The 22,057-nt window shown below is 46.5% G+C and overlaps 1 protein-coding gene across 1 annotated transcript in view; it reads left to right on the top strand.

The window, feature by feature from the left end:
- The window catches only part of LOC116939339 (gephyrin-like), an 88,597-nt gene that overhangs the window by 13,169 nt on the left and 53,371 nt on the right, over nt 1-22,057 (top strand). The window contains exons 2-6 of the mRNA XM_032947565.2: nt 12,910-12,982; nt 14,008-14,065; nt 14,759-14,851; nt 19,857-19,951; nt 21,006-21,072. Coding sequence (XP_032803456.1) covers nt 12,910-12,982; nt 14,008-14,065; nt 14,759-14,851; nt 19,857-19,951; nt 21,006-21,072 — 386 coding nt within the window. The remainder of the gene's footprint in view (nt 1-12,909; nt 12,983-14,007; nt 14,066-14,758; nt 14,852-19,856; nt 19,952-21,005; nt 21,073-22,057) is intronic.

Here is a 22,057-nt window from a genome sequence, read left to right as displayed (position 1 = left end):
AGTGCATACTGACTGTGGTGGTACCTGCTATGATAACAGACATGCATACTGTGGTGGTACATGGTTTAACTGCAGCAGTGCATACTGACTGGTGGCACCTGCTGTGATAACAGCAGTGCATACTGTGGTGGTACTTGCTTTTGCTACAGCAGTGCATACTGAATGTGGTGGTACCTGCTATTATTACAGCAGTGCATACTGTGGTGGTACCTGCTATCAGTACAGCAGTGCATACTGTGGTGGTACCTGCTATCAGTACAGCAGTGCATACTGACTGTGGTGGAACCTGCTATCACCACAGCAGTGCATACTGACTGTGGTGGTACCTGCTTTCACTACAGCTGTGCATACTGACTGGTGGTTCCTGCTATGATAACAGACATGCATACTGTGGTGGTACATGGTTTAACTGCAGCAGTGCATACTGAATATGGTGGTACCTGCTATGATTACAGCAGTGCATATTGTGGTGGTACCTGCTATGATTACAGCAGTGCATACTGACTGTGGTGGTACCTGCTATGATTACAGCAGTGCATACTGTGGTGATACCTGCTTTCACTACAGCAGTGCATACTGTGGTGTAACCTGCTATGATTACAGCAGTGCATAGGGACAGTGGTGGACCTGCTATCATTACAGCAATGCATAGTTTGGTGGTACCTGCTTTCACGACAGCAGTGCATACTGACTGTGGTGGTACCTGCAATGATTACAGCAGTGTATACTGACTGTGGTGGTACCTGCTATCACAACAGTAGTACATGCTGACTATAGCAGTATATATCGACTGTATTGCACAAACCACGAACCTGACAGTGGCGTGGTGATGCTTAGTCCCGTGCAGAGCCCCCGGTCTTGCCTAGATTTTCCAGCCGGCAGGCTTGGGGCTGGGCCGCCCCCCCCCCCCACCATCCCCCGGCCGCGCTACAAGACTATCTAAGCGCTATACAAATAATCGCTATGGACTTAATAGCAATAACTGCACACATTGGGGTGGGGGGGGGGGGATAAGAGGATATCACACTGAATTATTTTTCCTCAGCGTTGTGTGTATTTGTATAGCATTTTAAAGGCGAAAGTAAATTTCCTCCTCACCCGCACTGAACGCGTGTGACTTTGCATGGTCCGTCCCCCCCCACCGAAAGTGCGCGAGTTGGTATGGCCGAGCACGCGTAATAAATAAGTAAAACAATCGAACTAAATCGCTAATTTAACAAATTTTAAGGAATAGCGCTTGCCAAACGCGGGTCTTACGGCGTGGTACCTGGCTAATTTTTTTTTACCGTTTGAGAGCCAAATCCCTCAAGCGCATGAACAACAACAACCGCCATTCACCACTAAGTTGCGGTGACGTCACCACGATGCTTGTGCCAGGTTATGTGCACCTTGAGGCCACGTGAAGTGTCGAACGCCCGCTGGCAGGAGGTCACGGGGCAGACCCAGGTGCCACGGGTCGACTGACTGAGATGACTGACTGATGCACCACCTATGCCCCCTACTGTGCCAACTTGCTGTGCATTAGACACCCGGCGCTCCGCTCGTTGTTGTGAGCGTCGCTCCTCCGCCCTCCGTTGTTGTTGGAGGGCGACTGCCTCCAACTGCCCAGTAGCGTCCTTCACGAGCCTCCTCCACAGAGGCCGATCTTGACACCGCTGGTACCAGTCATCGGCAAGTCCACTCAGCTCTACGTCCTCATGTACCATATCACTCAATCTCTTCTCTAGCCCATGCCGCGCCCATTTAGCCCCCTCAATCCGGCCGAACAAAAGCTGTTTCGGCATGCGGTGGCTGGGCATGCGGGCTACATGACCCAGCCAACGCAGCCTTGCCTGCCGGAGGAACTCACCGATGGGACCTTGCCCAGATCTTTCAAGGATTTGTGAGCTCCTCACACAATCCAGCCTGGTTAAACCCAGGATGGATCGTAGGCAGGCTAGCCTAAATGTTTCTAACTGGCGAAGATGTTCCATTAAGGGGGTCCACGTTTCGCAAGCGTAGAGAAGGGAGGGAATGACCGTGGCCAAGAAGACCTGAAGCTTAGTGCGGAGCGACAGACCAAGTAGCTTCCACACAGCGTTACGCAACCGATGAAAAGATATTGCCGCTCAACTGATTCGGAGTGAGACCTCTGCTGTTAAACTGGAGCCGGTCATAAGCACACTGCCCAAGCGCATGAACACACACAGACCGACAGACAAATTACATTTATTATATAAGATAATCATTCAGCCTTAGGCCTATTTTGTATTGGAAGTCTAATCCTTATGGATGTAACAACAAGCGTTGTGCATGAGGGAGGAAGCAAATAGTGAGATCCACCCATAAGCCTCCATGACAGCGTTGTTATTAGATGTAATAAACTGATGATTGGATAGTTTGCACATTCACGTTGTTGTAGACTGAAGATGCAAAGAGCACCGATGTTGCTAGCCTTGTGGAAGTATCAGCCCTGCACGAGGAGCACACTGGGTTTTTTACTTGCGAAGTTGAATGTTGGAGCAACAGTAGTTGGGAAAAATTTGATATGAATAGGTGACGTTTACAAGTAGGGCCACGACAGTACGAGGCAGGCGTGGAACTTTTTGCAACTGATAAAGCAAAGCATGTGTAGCATTCCAGCGGACGGCAGCACAAAACTGCTTTCGAAGCCAGACAAATAACCTCACAGGGTGTATCATCTTTATTCGACATTTCATCAAGCAGGTACAATGGGTATCGCCATTAATGTCTAAAAACAGAGGTACAGTTCCAGTGGGCTTTCTGTTTTTCCAAGTGTGCCGGAATTCCACTCATAATTGAGTTTTGTGTAACTTCACCATTCTGATATTCACATCATCTGCATGGATGCGCATCCTCAATCAATGCTTTTAATTACATTGTCCATTTCCCAGAAACAAACCAATGTAGCTCCTCCGTGGCCTTCTGCTGAGGTCTACCACTCTGATAGGCATGACAACCTTGGTGTACATCCTAGTGGAACTTCCATTATCTGCGTTTTTATGGGAGGTGCTGTTCTTGGAACAATATTCATATTTACAAGTGAAAGTAACTGCAAATTGGATGCACACAGTGTTGTCATCATACATCAATCCATCATCATACTATTCTTAAAGTCCATCGTTACACTACTGTATTATGCCGATGCAAACAGTGACCATATTGTTGCTGCAATCTGCACCTGCAGCAACCGCTTCCAGGTCTAACCTATTGTCCGTGGGTAATAGGAAGAATCAACCAATGGATAGTACGATTTATTGCATATCAGTTTGGCAGTGTAAAACTGGACTCTGCTTCTAGTCCTTGCTGCCAGCAAACATTTGTAAGGAAGGGATCCTATGGTGGCGGCTCTACAGTATCCGGTTCAGCATGTGTCAGACATTCAATTAATCAAATTCAGCATTTTGCCCACATTTCTAATGACACTGCGACACCCCTGTAATTGGTGCCACTTGCAGCTCATGCTTGTGTAGTGACAGCCCAGAAGGGCCGCGCCGTTTGGTGTTCCTACATCGTGGACAGCACCGTATGGGTGGATGTGTGTAATACCAGCCCTAGCGGGACTTGGTGAGCACTGGGATAGTGCAGGCACCACGCACAGCGTAGGGTGGGGGCTCCCACGAGGGGGAGTGGGGGAGTGTCAGCCCAGGGGCAGGGTTGCCCCGGGCCATGGCACTCCGGTTGACCCCGTAGACACGTGATCCAGAGTGTCCACACAGGGGGCCCCAGGTGGGGGGGGGGGGGGCTTGTGGATGATCACGTGTCCGGGGAGAGCTCTTGAGAGGGATCGAGAGGGAATGAGAATGCTCGAGAAGGCGGGCGGGGCCAAGGGCGGAGCGGCCCCGACCGTAGGGGGATATAAGGCAGGTCCCTGAGAGGGGACCGAGGTCTCTTCGTTCTACAAGCTGGAAGCTCTGCATCTCAAGCTGGAAGTTCTTCGTCTTAGGAGGAACCACGTGGTCAGAGACCCGAGTGAGGGTCCGACCCTTCGTAGCAGTAACTCCTCTGTATAGTGTAGTTAGCTGGGTGGTCACCACTCTGGTAAAGGGCAGTTACCCCTTTGTGTTACGGTGTTGCAAATAAATGTGTTGCCTCTAAAAGGAACAACGTCTGCGACTCAGTTGGACTCACTACAACTGGTGTCAGAAGTAGCCAACACACTAGTTATTCAGCTAGCTGTAGACTGTCTACACGTCACAGACCACGTACCAGGACGTCGGACAGCGAGGACGAGGACCTCGTGCCACCTACAGCTCCGGGGGATGCGGGGGAGATGTTGCCGGTGGAGCAGGGCGCCAGCCGACTGCTCGATGCTTCGCCGTCGGTGGGGGCGTCCCTCCGGGGGACGCACGGTTGCCTTGCAGAGCTCCTCCACGCTGCGGCTTCGTTCCTGGTGGAGATCAGCCCCGCAGTCTCGCCGGTGAAAGAGGGAGCGGCGGTGCCGCTCGTGGAAAGCGACTCTGCATCCGTTTCGCAGCAGGCGGGAAACTCGGCGGCACAGCCTGCGCTTTCGGTCGCCATTTTGTTGTCGGCGCTAAACGCGCAGCCCGCCAAAATTTAAGGCGCGCCGTCGGTGCCGATGGACATCTCGGCTCTCCGACGGCGACTTCTCTTCATTAAGGAGTTCGCGGCTACCAGTGGCGACTGGGTGGCTTTCAAGCGGCGATTCCTCATGAATACTGACCTGGCAGGATGGACGGAGGCGGAGGCGCTGCGTGCGTTGCCCGCCGCCCTCGACGACGATGCCCTTGGAGCGTTTCTCGCCATCTTGCTGCCAGAAAGGACCACCCTCACGCAGGCTTTCGACCAGATAGCGTCTATTTACTAGCTTTCGGCGAACACGCGCCACTAATTCGCCACGCGATGGAAGGGGGAGAACGAGTCGGCCCTCGCCTTCCATAGTGCACTTTTGGCGCTAGCGAAAGCCTTAGCGAAATCCCTCCACACCATCCTTCCAGCCGAGTATGACGACGTCTCTTAAGGTCGCTAAGTGCATCCAAGCCCAGCAACTTCTACAATGGGACAGGGCGCTGTTGACGTGTGCCGCGTCCCGTATGGAGCCGGACCCGTCGGATGGAGCGGAGCCCATTTCGGCGTTCGCGTCGACTCGGTGGTGGTGACCGAGGTCACGGGGATGCACGATGGACGGACGAGCAGCAGCGGCCAAGATCGTCGTCTCGTTCCAGGGGCGGCCGTGTTACCTGCTACAATTGCGGCCAGCCGGGGCACGTGTCATCGGGCTGCCATGTACCGCGACGGCGCCTCACAGCATCACCGCCACCCTACGCTCACCTGCACCCTAAGGCGAGTCGCGACGCACTCCACACTCGACCCCTGGCCTCACCTCACCCATCTAGGCGGTTCGGTTCGCGTCCCGGTCGCGCGGTGGTGCGGGGAGTCCTATGCATAATCGTGAGGTTCGTCAGCTCCGACCGGATCAGTGGTCGGAGCTGGCCCATCGAGTGGTGGCCGCGGGTTCCTCTACCATGCTTGGGTGTAGAAATAAGAATGCTAGTTGACACGGGTGCGTCGGCAACTATCATTTCAATATTGATCTACCATATTTTTCCCTCTAAATGTCGGGTTCTAGACCCTGTTGATGCACCGTGTTTCATTGGGCATTATCGGTCGGATAACAGCCGAGGTGCGCATCGCTGACGTAACTATCAGGACACATCCTGGTCTCTACATCCCTGGCTGTTCCATGTTTTCTTGGAATCGATTTCCTTGGTAGGATGCCCGTAAGAATCTGCATTGACCATGGCTGTTTGGAATTGCCTTCCGGCCGTTGTATGCATTTTTGCCTTCTCCTACTCGGTCGTGTACGGCCAACGCTACCATGCAGGCGCTTGCGCAGCGAACAGTGAGCATCCCTCCTGGCGCGCAGATGTTGGTTCCCCTCCGCTTGAAATTGGTGGCGGTCCAAACGTTAGTATCAACGACCAGGAACCTCTTTTTCAGAGGTCATCCAGGAGGGTACGGCGTTGGCTCATGCGTCGCCGGCCTTAAACGCGACAATCAGGTGATGTGGATGAAAGTTGGATTAACAAATTGTGCATTGGCAGTGGTATCTTGTCCACGGACCAGATAGGGAAGTTGCGGATGCCCTTGCGGGAATTTTCGGATATTTTTAGCAAAGGTAAATTTGATATTGGGCGCATGTCACTCCTGAGTCACCACATTGATACGGGCGATGCGGCCCCTATCTGACAGAATCCCTACCGGCTGAGCCCGGCGAAGAAGGAACATGTTCGACTGGCGGTTGATGAGATGTTGGCCGTAGACATCTCACCATCCACCAGTCCCTGGGGAGCTCCGATTGTGCTTGTGAAGAAGCACGATGGTAGCTTACGATTTTGCGTCGATTTCAGAAAGCTTAATAAGGTCTCTGTTGTGGATGCGTATCCCTTGCCTCGCATGGACGTTGGCAGGGGCACGTTTCTTCTCCACCCTGGATCTTCTATCCGGGTTCGGGCAGTTGCCGCTTGACGATGTCTCGAGACCTAAGACAGCCTTTCGTACACCCCAGGGATTGTTCGAATTTAACCGGCTTCCCATGGGGCTCCATTCCGCGCCGGCCACGTTCCAACGTTTGATGGAACTGGTCCTGGCGGGTCTCCAATGGGACTCGTGTTTAATATATCTCGACGAAATGATCTTCTTCAGCCGCACTTGATGACCATTTGCTCCGTTTGGATGCTGTCTTTCTCAAAATGCGTGCGGCTAACTTGAAATTCAAACCTTAGAAATGTCACCTCCGGAATTCGGTTCGGTTTCTTGGCCACATGGTTGATAAATCGGGTATTGCGACCGACCCGGAGAAAACTGCGTGCGTTCGTACTTAGCCCACCCCCACCTCGGTGACTGAGGTGCGCAGTTTCATCAGCTTTGCGTCTTACTATCGCCGCTTTATCGCCGCTTTATCGCCGGGTTCGCCTCAATCGCGAAACCTCTTCACGCGTTAATGGCTGGTGAACTCCCCTCCCCTGCGTTATCCAGATTTTTCATTGCCATTCATCCTCTATACGGACGCTAGCAATACCGGCAGGTTGTGGACGGGGTGGAGAGAGTTGTTGCGTACGGCAGTAGAGTGCTGTCTCCGGCCGAACAGCGTTACTGCGTTATGCGTCGTGAATTGCTAGCCATTGTGGTTTTCGTGCAGCAGTACCGGCCCTACTTGTACGGTAGACAATTTGAGGTGCGCTCCAATATGCGCTGCGTGTGGATCAGCCGTCAGGCCAGTTATCACGCTGGTTGGAGATCCTGCAGGACTTCTCGTTCCACATTACGTACCGCAGGGGTTCTCACCATACGAATGCCGATGCCCTATCGCGATTTCCAACGAACGAAGGTTGTGCATGTTTTTCGGGTTCCGGGCGATGTAAACCGAATGATATGACCTTGCCCCCTCCTCTCGCCGCATCTGCCGATGCGCCGACGGACAGCACGGGCGCCGGTTCGGGCGCAGGGGATGCAGTCCTCGGTCCAGATTACGAGGAATGGGGATGCCTTCAGGCAGCAGACGCTTCGCTACTTAAATTGCAGTGTCGGCGTGAGGGAAGCTGACGGGGGCGATGATCGACGGGGCGTCGCCTCGGTGCTACTGCGGGGCAGCTTACTCATGCATTGGGATGGTGGGCTGCGCCGTTACACCATAGTTGTCCCCACCGCCCTGCGAGGCGAGGTTGTTTGGGCTGTACATGAGCGGCTCTTGCACCTGGGCGTGCAGAAGACACTGGCCATGCTCAAACGGGATTTCTATTGGCCGGCCATGTCCGCGGATGTGGATGATTTGCTGAAGGGGTGCGTGCAGTGTGCACGGCGGAAGCCGCTGTTGGAACCCTGCCAGACCCCCGTTTGCAGTTGATTCAGGAGTTGAGTATTTTTCTCGATGGCCTGTTGCTTGGCCACTCCCTAATCAATCGGCTGTGACTATTACAGAGGCATTCCTCAATGGTTATGTTATGGACAAAGGTGCTCCTGAACGCCTTTTGACTGATCAGGGCAATAATTTGTCTTCTAAATTGTTGCATGAGGTCTGCACTTTGGGTACAAAGAAGGTGCGCACGTCGCCGTACCACCCGCAGACGAATGGCATGGTCGAACGGCTACTTAGGACTCTGACTTCCATGTTGAGCCACCAGGTCAACGAGTCACAACTCGATTGGGATTTACATGTCCCTGTGGTCCTCGCCGCTTACAGGATGGCCCCGCACGCGTCCACTGACTACTCACTGTTTTTTTTAGTGTATGGAAGGGAATACGACCCCCCCCATCGATGTACAGTTACAGGCCACACCGACAAAGTATACATCCAGGATTTCTGACTTCGTTTGTTTCACTCTTCAGAAGCTTTCCAAGGCACGGGAAGCCTCTAGGGTTAATTCTGAGTCGCGACAATTGGCCAACAAACGGCTTAGAGGTGTGCGTAATTCCCTGCATGAATGGACGCCTGGGGCCAAGGCCTGGTTACACTGCCTGCAGGTGATCGTGGGTACATCGCCTAAATTACTACAACCCTGGAGGGGGCCGGTCGATGTCGTTCGGGTTGTTCGACCACAGTTTATCCAGGTCAGCTTGGGTCGGCGGAGTTGGTTCGTGCATCCCTCTCGCCTGAAACCGTTTATCACGCCGCGCGAATTCGTTTCATCTCCACATCGCAGGGCCAGAGCGTCGAATGTGTCCGAGCCGGGGTGTGTGTGCCCGCTGAGGTTGGTCCTCAGCGGAGCGATTCTGTCCCGCCCCCAGGTGCCGCACGACTGACATTTCCTGCACGGCCGCACATGCTGGCCTTGTAGGTCCCAAGCGCGGAGGATCCGTCGACCCGGCCGACTGCTTTCCGTGAGGAGCCGGGTTCGGCGGAACATTCACACATTCCCCCCAGGTCCTCCAGGGTGAGCGAGCCCACCTCCCCTGGGGGCCCGGCATCACGGACTCGCTCAAAGACTCGGTTTTCATGATCCTCTTGCTCACACGCTCCCACGCTGTCGGTTGCTTGTCGCGCTCGCTGAGTCGTGGCGGTCATTGGCTGGACCTGGCCGCCATTGAGCTCGTGAGCGTTGTTACACGGTGAAGGTGGGAGGTGTGATGGTATGGGGGATCCCATGGTTTTCGCGATTTTTATTTTATTGTTGCTGTGTTGTTATGAGTTCGTTGGTTCATGCCCTTCTCCCTAGTTGGTTTGTACATTTGTGGATAGTGTAATTTTTGTACAGGTGGGTTGGGATATTTATTTTTGTTCTTGTTATTGTTGAGGCACACTGTTTTTCTATTCTCGTTACACTTCACTTAATTGTTCGTTATAGGGGGTGTTGACAGCCAGAACGGCTGGATTCTATGAAGGTGGGGGGGGGGTGATGTAGTGACATCAAGGATGTCACTGTATGGTACTGGCCCAGAAGGGCCGTGCCGTTTCATGTTCCTACATTGTGGACAGCACCGTATGGGTGGCTGTGTGTAATACCAGCCCTAGCGGGGCTTGGTGAGCACTGGGATAGCGCGGGCACCACGCACAGCGTGTGGTGGGGGCTCCCACTAGGGGAAGTGGGTGAGTGTCAGCTCAGGGGCAGGGTTGCCCCGGGCCATGGCACTCTGGTTGACCCCGTAGACACGTGATCTGGATTGTCCACACAGGGGGCCCCAGGTGGGGGGGGGGGGTTAGTGGGTGATCACGTGTCCGGGGAGAGCTCTTGAGAGGGATTGAGAGGGAATGAGAATGCTCGAGAAGGCGAGCGGGGCCGAGGGCGGAGCGGCCCCGACCGTAGGGGGATATAAGGCTGGGCCCTGACAGGGACCGGTGTCTCTTCGTTCTACAAACTGGAAGCTCTGCGTCTCAAGCTGGAAGCTCTTCGTCCTACGAGGAACCACGTGGCCGGAGACCTGAGTGAGGGTCCAACCCCTCGTAACAGTAACTCCTCTGTATAGAGTAGTTAGCTGGGTGGTCACCACCCTAGGTTGTATCTGGTTAAGGGGCAGTTACCCCTTTGTGTTACGGTGTTGCAAATAAATGTGTTGCCTCTGAAAGGAACAACGTCTGCGACTCAGTTGGACTCACTACACTTGTGAGGCTGCCAAAACTACTGGCAACTCGAGGGAGCCAGTTCCAGCCATCTGATAACTCGCACCAGGAGGCCCTGACCACCGTCAGTGCGTGCTTGTACTTGGATCCAATTATTGGGTTAATTGGTTACAACCCATTACCACATCCTATATTACCAAAGCTTCTTGGTCGCCCAACATAAATCTGTTCGACGCTGGCAAGTGTTCAGTGCTACCGGTGACATATGTTATCTGTGTGCATGCTGGCCTATGTTGCTATGTTCAGAGCAATGTTGTTGTGGCTGTAGAGGGGGCCACACTTTATAGAAGCTTTGCATTCTAATCAGGGATTGTCGTTTTATATTATATCCAAATTGCCACATGGAGCAAAATAATGCGTACCAACTCCAAGAAATCATAATTGCCAATCAACGTCCAATGCATTCAGTGACGAGTACCAATATACCCTGCACTCTATTGTTCTGCTGGTTTTTGGTAGAAAGTTACCCCATTTGATCCATACATTATTAGGGTAGGTGGAATACGTCGATGCCATACCCTCTCCCACAGGACAGATAAAGTGATTGAATATGGGATAAAGAAAACCTCTTCCACAGCAGAGATAAGTAAGGCGAATGAGCCCCGTGTGCATGACCGCATTGCCCGAACACAGTTGAAGTTTCCCTGCCTTGTTTAACCCATCATGAGTGGAGAATTGCCCACACTCTATTATGCGTGCACGGAGTGTGACGTAGCACGTGTCATAACTGGAAACATGGATACGCTATGTGGAAGGGTTTTACCTTGAATTTTGTCTGAAACATTTTTGTGAAGAACACTTTTATGAACCTGTGGGACCTTTAAATTAACTGGTGCATATGAATACAGTGATTTTAGAATAAATTATTGCCAATGAGTGCTATTTTGTTAACCTCGTTTTGTAAAAAATAGTTATTCAGCAAGTACTGCATTATGTATATTACTCGCGAGAAGGCAGCTGTGATGTAACCCAAATAGTTGATAGAAATTTATCATTAAACATTTAAAATTTCAATGCTAGGAGCAGTCGTCAGCTTTGCTGTTATCTTTGAAGCTGGTTAACTTCATGCAGTAATTTTTTGCTCAGTCCAAGTTCAGCCAACACATTGAGATGACATTTCTCAACAGTCACTTATTTCTGTAAGAGTTGAAACTGATGCACGCAGGCAGCACGAATTTCACAAGCTTGTATGTAATAATGACACTATGCATAAACATGTAACTTTCCAACCGTCAATAGGAATAATTTTTATACCATTGCTCACCACAGAGCATTCAACCTAAATTAGAAAGCTTGAGTTGGGGTAGCTGTTGCTCACTTGCCACAATATTGCATGTACCGAGTCTTGTGTCTAGACTGTGGCTCCCATTGTAAGAATGTGGAATTTCCACCGACTCAATTAACCTCTTTCACACAACGTGAGCAATGCTCAGACGAGCCAGGGGAAGCGCTTTGGCTTGACTAAAAAGATAACCTCAGCATTACTGCCGAAGCTTGTAAAATTAAACTTTCCTGCATGTAACTTTGTTGGAATACAAAAAAAGCATCCCATTTTAAATACTACAACTTTGTTGATACTATTCTACAGCACAATAACATATTGAGTTATTTAAAGCAATCGCCTCATGAAACACTATCAGTTAGGAAGGCCCGAGGTCACAGACTCCACTTCCTCTTGCTTGGATAGCCTAGCCCAACGGGTGTACGTGAACCCAGCAGGGATTTGGACAAAGCCGTGCATCCATATTAGCCAATGAGAAATAATGCGATATTTGATAAGTTAATTATGTTTTAAGTGTATAAATGCAGTACATGTCCAGTAACTAAATTGTTACCTTTAATTTTTCCAGCTTTTTAACACCTCCATGCTGTCACTAACAATTAAACCTTGTAGTCTTTGTCTCATCGAGCCAATAAAATATCATTGGTGATGTTGCTTATGCTCGACCCACATGCAGGGTTCGTTTGCCAGTGTGGCAGAACGAGATACATGGAGGGGACAAAAACTATTGTTATAAGAAACAATGAAAACATATACAGTTGTACTCTTTAACTTCTGCTTAAGAATTATTGTGTTCACTTTTCTGTAGCTATATGACGTTTCTGGCCGAGATGCAGCCATGCAACTCAACTCCACAATCTTCAAACTGTCTAATTCGCTGGTCTAGTATGTTCCTACCTTCCCCGCTGGTTGTACATGGTAGATAGCCCCTTGACCTCCACTCAATGTGCAGGAGCTTATCACATCACTCCCATTCCTACTTAACCCTTCTACACACAAAAGTACTTGCACCCTCTCTCCGCTATTCTCCGATATCGCGGTGTAATGACTTCATGAGGTCATTGATACAAATTTACGAAAGAAGCAAAATAGGTAATATGCCAATATCTATATATACAAAAATATAAATCATTAACCTTCCAAAGTTAATATTTTAGGTCCACCAACAATGGCTTTGGAAACCATCAATTAGCTCCTGGTTTGTGTGTGTATGTATGGTGTATATTGTATAACCCCCAATGGCAATTCATCAAGATATCAGTTGCAGCACTTTACATTGATTGCCGTTAATAATTAATGATCAGTTTCACATCACCCTTGCAGTATGGTCACCATTGTCATTGCCACCGTTTTGTTGGTACTCTAAGGTGGCGTTTTACCCAGTGAGTCCAGGATACTTTGCGGTGTTTGTAACACAAGTACAACTGAATGGAAAAAATCCATCTCCGGTGGAGGAGACTCGTATGTGCAACTCATTACTAAAAAAAGACGAGCACCTCCTCTTGCTTGTCTGCGACAAGCCACTGACTTTTTGTTTTTTTTTCGTCAGTGAGCGACACCTGTTCCCGGCAGGCGGCAGAGGATGCCAGCGGGAGGAATCTGCAGGACCTGGTCCAGTCTGTGTAAGTAGAGCAAGCTTCTGAGTCTACCTTGCACCTGGTCCACTGCTCTACATTATGGTAGGGGTGGGAACTTTTTCGCTACCAGGACTTAAAAAATACCTTTGGCGATGCAAACATTAACCCATGCTTTTCGATTTAAAGCTTTCGTGACTGCAAGGATTCATCTTCTTTGGTTCTTTCGGTAAAGTCACGTAGAATGAGAATAAAATAATAAATTGATAAAATAAAATAACACAATAAAATTCTCACGACGTTTCGGCCACAACACAAGCGGCCTTCATCAGGTGAAGGAACGAGACTGTCTGGAGGACAGCGCTGGAGCGAACAGCTAAGCTCAGACCGCGACCTTTAAGCTGTGTGAGAAGAAACAGAGCGCCTTGTCGCGGTCTGAGCTTAGCTGTGTTCGCTCCAGCGCTGTCTTCCAGACAGTCTCGTCCCTTCACCTGATGAAGGCCGCTTGTGTTGTGGCCGAAACGTCGCGAGAATTTTATTGTTATTTTATTTGATCAATTTATTATTTTATTCTCATTCTACGTGACTTTACCGAAAGAACCAAAGAAGATTAACCCATACCTTAATATTATCCAATATGAGCACTAAAAATCATGAGGGCTCACCTTTACCGGTGACGGAGCTTGCTAAAATTATAAACAGATTGTTGCCGTATACAACATTCCCCACTCTAGTGTGGCCAGGATGCTAGCAGCAATGGGGAATCAATTTGCAGGCAATCAGAAAGTGGTAGACCGCATGTCGCTGCATGCCGCACAAAGCGACGTGGGCCACATTTTCCCTGTGCGTATGCTGCAGGTAGAAAGGCAGCCTACAAAAACATTGTTTCTCTCTTTGGTATTTATTGTATTTGTAATATCCAAATGACCATATGCAGCTTTGATATATCGTTTGGTTTACCGGTTCATATACGGAGATTAATTTTGCTACCAAAATAAGTGTTGCCTACATTAATTTTTGTTTTACTTTAAGCTACATTTCTAAATGTTGTTTTTTTTTACCCCTTCCTGTAGGCTGGCAGGGACTGTATCGGCGTACAAAATAGTCCCCGATGAATTTGAGCAAATTAAGGTAACTTGATAAAAACGTCCTTATTAGCCGTGTTTGTATGCTTGGTACAGCATCTCATAACATGTTCCAGTTCACCGTTGGCTATGCCATGATGTTAAATATCACCAATACGGGTGCTTTTAAGTAATTTACTTATTGATCGATCTTCTCTTGGAGAACCGTTGAGGCTTTTCATAATACAAATCCAAGACGTGTAAATTATTGAGACTTTGATGTGATATTCAACAAGGCATCCAACTATTTTTATTAAATCCTTTGTAGTGTTGTAAATAACATTCCAGCTGTTTGCATCGTAATGTTTTTGCTGGACAGTTTTTAAAATGTATTTAATTGAAATATATCCAATTTTAGTGTAATGCTACTGTTCATATTCTATACTTGCTGTATTAATGTTTTTTTATCATTTTAAATTAAACACATTAATTGTATTTGTACAAACCCAAAAGACTCATGATACAGGTACAGCATTTACCTGAAGGTGGAAAAGCGTTTGGAATAATCTAATGAGCAGCAATAATTAAGATAATTACCACGGATTCCCTACCAAGGCCTCTGCTGCAAGCTACTGTATGGGTGTTGCTGTCAGCACCATGTACCACTCTTCACACGTAATGCTGCTGTACGGCCATGCGAAGAGGTTCATCCCCATGTGTTGTGTGTGGCGCACGTGCGTCTCTCCTTACCTGTGCACAGGGTGCTCTGGTGGAGTGGTGCGACCGCGAGGAACTTAACCTCATCCTCACCACGGGTGGCACAGGTTTTTCCCCACGCGACGTCACGCCAGAGGTGGTGATTCTGGGCGTGCTTTGCCATGCAACGTCGTCCTTCCTTCTTGCGAAATTGAGATGCCCATGTGTTCCAGTCAATTTGCACAACGTTTATACGAATTTATTGAAGCACGGGCCTTGTGATTAGTTAACATGACACATTGTGGTTGTTTAAATTATCAATTGGCTTTTTTATATTATACAGAACAGTGTTGCAGTATTTATGATCGTGGTAATACAAAGGTGTGTCACCCACCTGCTCAGCAGTCTCAACAGCCAGTCAGGAGTAAAGCACATTTAATACCAGTTATTTATTAACTTGAAAGCAGAGGCCATTTTAACTGGCGAACACAGGCTCCTCCCACCCCTACCAATTGTTTAACACTCACTGGAGGGTGGAGACCATATGCAGCTGTATTCAAGCTGGTAAGCCCATTATGTCATTGTTTTGGTGGCAATGGGACGAGGTTCCTCCCTTTCCCCATAACCTGGTGTTAATAGGAGTCATCAAATGTACCTAAGTGATTCTCTCATCATATTTCCAGGGCCATTATGACAGGAGGTGCTGAACAGTTCACTGCGAGAGTTACAAATGGATTTGTTTGTCTCACAACACGATGCCTGCATAAAATTTAGAAGGTGATATGCAAATGTTATTAGGAAGGGCCGTTACATGAGGAATTTGTAAGCATTCTAGGAACCACCAAAACTGCTTTGTCACTAATTAATGTTTGCACTCTACATGTTTTTGGGGAATTTAAGTTGCTCAAGAAATAATTGCGGTTGTTTTGATGAGAAATTTATTTTCTGCAGGGGGGAAATGAAGAGCTTTGCATATCCTTGATGCTTTTGAGCATAGTTTAATCTTGGGGCTAAATATTGTTTGGCTAATACACGGCCAACTATAAAGTAAGATAATTTTATTGTTTTATATATTTTTTATTTTATTGTTTCACTTCTATGTGACTTTACTGAAAGAACCAAGAATATAACTATAAAGTAGTTTAACATGTAGGCTTTCACGACCAATATTATCCATAATAGAGGTTTTTGAGTTAGATTCTATCTGTCGCGTGATGAGGCTGGTTGTAATTACCGGCGAAACGTCGAACTTGAATTGTAGATGTTGCCGGTTTACTCTCCAACATACCGATGTGCTGAACTAGTAACTAATTGGCATGTTTTGTTTGGCATGTTTTGTTTGTGGCGACAGGTTTTACGACATTTATATTTACGTGATCTAACCCAAAAACCTCGCATGCAAGAAATAAATGTCACTTTTTGTCTGTCTGTGTGTGTACACACCCTTGTAACGCTTTTAACTGACAAACTGTGGGGTAAGTACCCAGATAACACGTGATATGCCCCGGGACGAAAAAACACTTCGTATTTCCCATCCGTCAACTTTAAAGTAGTTAAATTAACATTTTATTCCTTTTATAAGCAGTTCTTTTATAAGCAGAGGGCGGCGCCAAAGCACACATCAGCGCTTGTGCGAGAACGCTGACTCGGCGGGGGGGGGGGGAAATTCTCATTCACGTAAAAAATGCAACAAAAAAACACAACGCTGAGGTAAATTCTTCAAAGAGTGCTGTCCTCTTCTCCCCCACCCCAATGTGTGCAGTTACTACTATAGAGTCGGTAGATACTACTATAGTCCGTAGTACTACTACTGTAGAGCGGGCGGGGGGATGGTGAGTAGCAGCCCAGCCCCAGCCGGCCAAGGCGCCACCTCGGCCGGCTGGGCAATCTAGGCGAGGCCGGGGGCTCTGCGCGGGACTAGGCCTCACCACAGCACTCTGTTAAGTTTGTAGTTACTATTATAGAGTCGATATATACTATTATAGAGTCAGTACATACTACTGTATAGTAGGTAGATACTACTGTAGAGGTAGTATATACTGCTATAGAGTCGGTACATACTACTATAGAGTTAGCAGATACTACTATAGTCAGAATATACTACTGTACCGTTAGTAGATACCACTATAGTAAGTTTATACTACTGTAGTGATAGTAGATACTATAGTCAGTATATACTGCTATCAAGTCGGTAGATACTGACATAGACTTAGTAGATACTACTATAGTCAGTATATACTATTGTAGTGATAGTAGATACTACGATATAGTCAGTATATACCACTGTGGTGATAGTGGATACTAGTCGCTATATACTGCTGTAGTTATAGTAGAAACTGCTATCGAGTCGGTAGTTACTACTATAGTCAATGGATACTACTATAGTCAGTAGTTACTACTGTTAAGTCGTTAGATACTGCTAAAGAGTCGATATATACAATTATAGTCGGTAGATACTACTGCAGTCAGTAGAAACTACTGTAGAGTCACTAGATACTACTATAGAGTCGATAGATACGATTATAGAGTCGGTAGATACTACTGTAAAGTCAGTAGTTACTACTATAGTTTGTAATACTATTATAGTCAGTAGATTATACTACAGTCAGTAGATACCACTATAGTCAGTATATACTGCTGCAAAGTCGGTAGATACGACTATAGAATCAGTAGATACTACTATGGAGTTAGTAGTGACTACTATAGTCAGTAGATACTACTATAGCATCACTAGATACTACTAGAGATTCCGTAGGTGCTACTATAATCATTATATACTACTGTAGAGTTAGTAGTTACTACTGTAGAGTATATAATACTACAGTCAGTAGATACCACTATAGTCAGTATATACTGCTGCAGAGTCGGTAGATACGACTATAGAGGCAGTAGATACTGCTATAGTCAGTAGATACTGCTATAGTCAGCAGATACTGCTATAGAGTCTGCAAATACTACTATAGAGTCAGCAGATACTACTTTGGAGTTAGTAGTTACTTCTATAGTCAGATACTACTATAGCGTCAATAGATACTAGAGATTCAGTAGGTACTACTATAGTCATTAGATACTACTGCAGAGTCAGTAGTTAATACTGTAGAATAAATAATACTACAGTCAGTAGATTCCACTACAGTCAGTATATACTGCTGCAGAGTCCGTAGATATGACTATAGAGTCAGCAGATACTACTTTAGTCAATCGATATTACTATAGAGTAAATAGATACTACTGTAGAGCCAGATACTGTTCTAGAGTCACTAGATACTACTCACTCTATTGTATGTAGGATGTGTAGGTATATTATGCCTACGCAGGGGTGAACATATCTTTTTTAGGGGGTTTGGCAATTTTTGGAAACCTTTATAATCAACTATTTACCCCCCACTTTCTATAACTTTTTGGACTACTGCAAGTCTCTTATAATTATGTTGATGGACAAATGGACACAAACGGTACGCCGGGCTTTCACAATAGCTTAGTATTTGTGTATGTATATGTTATGTTTTTAAGATAAGTTTTGAAATATATTTTTCTCCCGGGCAACACCGGGTACTTCCCGCTAGTAGTTAATAAAACTTGGTAGCCCAGAATGTTAACAGGTAAAATTCCATGTGGCGCGCAATAGCTAGTATAGGGACCAGGAATGTTCATTAAACAGTGCTTACATTTATAATAATTTGTTTATTGCTTTTAAGTTGTTAAAATGTTGCCATTATTAAATGCATATTCAAAGTGTTTTAAAAGGGAGTTTATGGGGAGTTGTCAAGAAGGATTACCTGAGAATCATTTCTTACAAACAAAAACAAATTACATCCCTTTACAGTGGTTAGCATGGTGCTACTATGAACCTGACAACCCAAGTTAGATTCCTTCAACCTACACAGGCCAGCGTGGTGATGCATGGTCGAACTGCCAAGACGGAGACAGTGTGGGGAGGCCTTTATTGAGTAATAAATTGACAAAGGGCTGTAATTTCAAACACAATAAAGCATCTAAAGAAGCCATTGTAAAAAGGGGACAGTAACAATTTTGCAAGTGCAATTAATAATGGATAGGTATACTTAAAAAAATATTTATTTACAAAACAAGCAGAGATGGTGTTAGGGTTTAAATAACTAAACCCATTTTACTTTTTCACAACCTGTAAATTTTTGTTGTAGTCCCTTCTGTGCCCAAAGTGTATCCATTTATACTCAAAATACTGCTGGATACTAACGCATGTTGTAATTCATAGGCCTCAGACTTAGCGGAATCCTTCGGCTCTCCTATAACTGCTCGAGATATCTCTTTAACACCTACGCATCGCAGCTGTTCCGACCACATAAGTATAAGGATACCACAGGGAAACCCCCCACATCTTTATGAATGTCTTAGAGATTCCTTTTCATGCTGCGATTGGTTGTCACATTCTGTTATATATTGCACCTAGTTTGGGCAATTTCCGTGATTTGCATGCTGCTATGGTAAGAGCCCGCAAATGAAAGCTCGCAAGTTCAAATCCTTGACATGTGTTGACTCGGCCCATCATTTCTTTGGGATGGTGTGCCTCATCACCATTAATTGACCTTCGGAGAGACTGGCTCCTTCCATAAAAAAGTAAAGTTTTACACCTTTTGTCAATGAGAAAAACACATCATGTCAGTTTATTGTGGAACACATCTGGTCAGAGCTGAGATTTCTGATTAGCTTATCCCATCCCTGAAAGAAAAAAAATCTTTGATTGTCAGAAGAAATGGCCATCAGATAATAGGACGATTTGTGGGGTTTTGAACTTTAAAATGTTTTGACCAGGTTTAGATTCCACAGGAGCGCTTTGGTTATAATGTTCAACAAATCCGAAGGCTGAAAGTTAATGTGCAGGTAGAAGATCGACTCAGCCCAGTCTTTGTGGTGTCAAGAAAATGAGCAATGCAATGTCAAATCAGTGAAAGTTCTGTGGAGTGACGAATACCAACCACAGGAATGTTGAGTTTAAACCATGCGCTCAGGGCGGCGCATGGAAATAAGCATTGCTCCCGTGCGTGTCTGATCATGGGAGACAATTTCATGGTTACTCAAAAGGGGCGATTGTTCAGAATGTCACATGAAGACACATTCGGCAGATAGAATTGTTGTGGCCAGAGAATAAAGGTTGTCGATTTGTCTTTACTGCGTTCAAGGCCACACGGGATGTGATTGAGCGCGAGGCTCCAGGCATGGCTGTGGCGATGCTAATGGGTTCCCTCAGCATAACGCCCTTGGCTATGCTCTCAAGGTACGTATATTGTAAAATGTTTTGTTGCACGGATGGCCCAGTGCTTATGTTAAAGCCAAGTCACATTTCTAATTCATTAAAAAGACATGAGCCAACTTAGGGCAGAAGACAAGGGTGTGACTCTACGCGACGTTCTCTATGTAGTCGGCTGACTACATAGGAGCGGACGTGTAGCAGTCACGGAGACAATATGTAACTCTAGCCTTCCAAGACTACAAGGTGCCCGATCCAATATGATGAAGACGACCCGCTCCAAGACGACGACGGCGATGACGGTTTCTTGATTCCCCCACAGCAGCCCAGAGCCCTGCTCCACGCCGGCTTTTATCCCACTCCTGGACCTGGCCACGCCCCTTTTCCCGAAGTCTCTCGTACTTCACCTGGTCCTGGCTGTCACTGTCTCAATTATTATTTACGACCAATTAGGTCCCGTGCTATCCTTATGTGACCCTGTCTGTTCCCGTCGCGTCAATTACTAACCACGGCCACCAGGCCCCGTACTATCCTTACGCACGTAATGAAATCATTTAAAACTACAGGCTACGTCGGAAAGAGTCCTCACATCTTTGAAGACCAACGAGCGGTGCTCACCAACCCACCAGCAAAGCAGACAGGGAATCACCAGCTGCAACAAAGTTATGTGGCTATTTTGTAGGTTATCCTTATATAGGCCTCACTGGGTATAGCCCACCACATTTATTCGATCAGTGGCTGCTTTCACTTCTCTTTAATCAAACAATGGGAAGCTCACGCACAGACTTGGTCATGCACTTCGATTAGCGAGAGTGTACAAACCTGTCCAAACCGTTTCAGGCCCCTGTGCTCAACCCTTTGACAAGTTTAATTAGACCACCTGAGCACTCGTCAAACCACGTTGTGATAGGTGCAAAGATTTTTACTCCGACTTGTGCTTTATTGCGTTGAATATAATGCTGTACATTACTGGTGGTTGTAGCCACAACATAACAAAAGCAAAGTGTAATTGTGATTTTGTTTCTGCGTCGTTGGTGTGGGTGTACGAGTGGTGCCAACTTCTCATGTCATCCCTCTGTAGGCCGGTGTGTGGGATCCGAGGAAAGACTTTGATTATCAATCTCCCTGGCAGCAAGAAGGCATCCCAGGTGGGCATATGTGTCTGCCATACGTGTCACTAGTGGTTTCCATAATACGTTGATTAAAGAAATATATTTAATGTACAGAGTATTCACTAGCAGCATGTGGCAGCAGTTTTATATAATTAGAGGTAATGCATTGGATGGGAAGATTACCTAAGTGTGAACACTTGCAGAATCCCCAAATAGAAGTTATAAAAGGTTTCAGTTTGGTGTTTTAACATCTTAACACCTATTTTGCTGCCAGAAAAAAACAGGAAAACCTATTCTCAGGAGTTATAATGTTACACTGGGAAAAGCAAACCATGGCTCAATATACTGAATTGTATTGCAGTGTTACGGAGCTGATATGCGATGCTATAAAAGGTGCAACTTTGCATTATCTCTAACTTCTCTTTTGCCAATGGCGATTTGTCCAAAGTCTAATCGAAGTCAACGCAGGTCAAATATTTATAATTAAATATATTTTAACTTGTTCAGATACACATCTAAACTTTGTATGTGCCTCAAGGAGGAGACTTTAAGCAGTTGCAGCTCAAACTGAGTTTTAGAGAAGTATTCTCAATGTCTCTAAGCAACTCCCCTTCAGGATTATTTGCTGCTATACATTATGAAGACCTGAAAGATAATTTTCTATTTTTTTTCTTCAGATTTTAGACCGAAATAGCATATTTAATTGTACTCAATTTTTAATGACCTTCATTGTTTTTGCACTAAATTAAACACAACTGTAAATGAGTACTTTTATTGAATTGTTTACAAAATGTTCCATGAGTAAAATAATCATTTTAAACTTTTTTTTTATTATTATTAAAAGATTTGAGTACAAGGTCAATCACAGAAGTGACCACTTCTTGTGAAGTCATATTTTACGGGCAATCTGGGGAAAAAATACTCCTGAACGTCCAAAATGTTTCATCTAGGTTTGATTTTTGGAGTGAGTTATTGGTAAAGGCATGAACAGATTTAGGTATTAGTCTGTGTATGTTAGATT

The sequence above is a fragment of the Petromyzon marinus genome, chromosome 6 (genome assembly GCF_048934315.1).
Source record: "Petromyzon marinus isolate PM22_M1 ecotype Great Lakes invasive population chromosome 6, UKy_Petmar_22M1.pri1.0, whole genome shotgun sequence".
Classification (NCBI taxonomy): domain Eukaryota; kingdom Metazoa; phylum Chordata; class Hyperoartia; order Petromyzontiformes; family Petromyzontidae; genus Petromyzon; species Petromyzon marinus.
The sequence above is the reverse complement of the archived record's forward strand: the minus strand, read 5'-3'. Positions and strand labels throughout refer to the sequence as shown.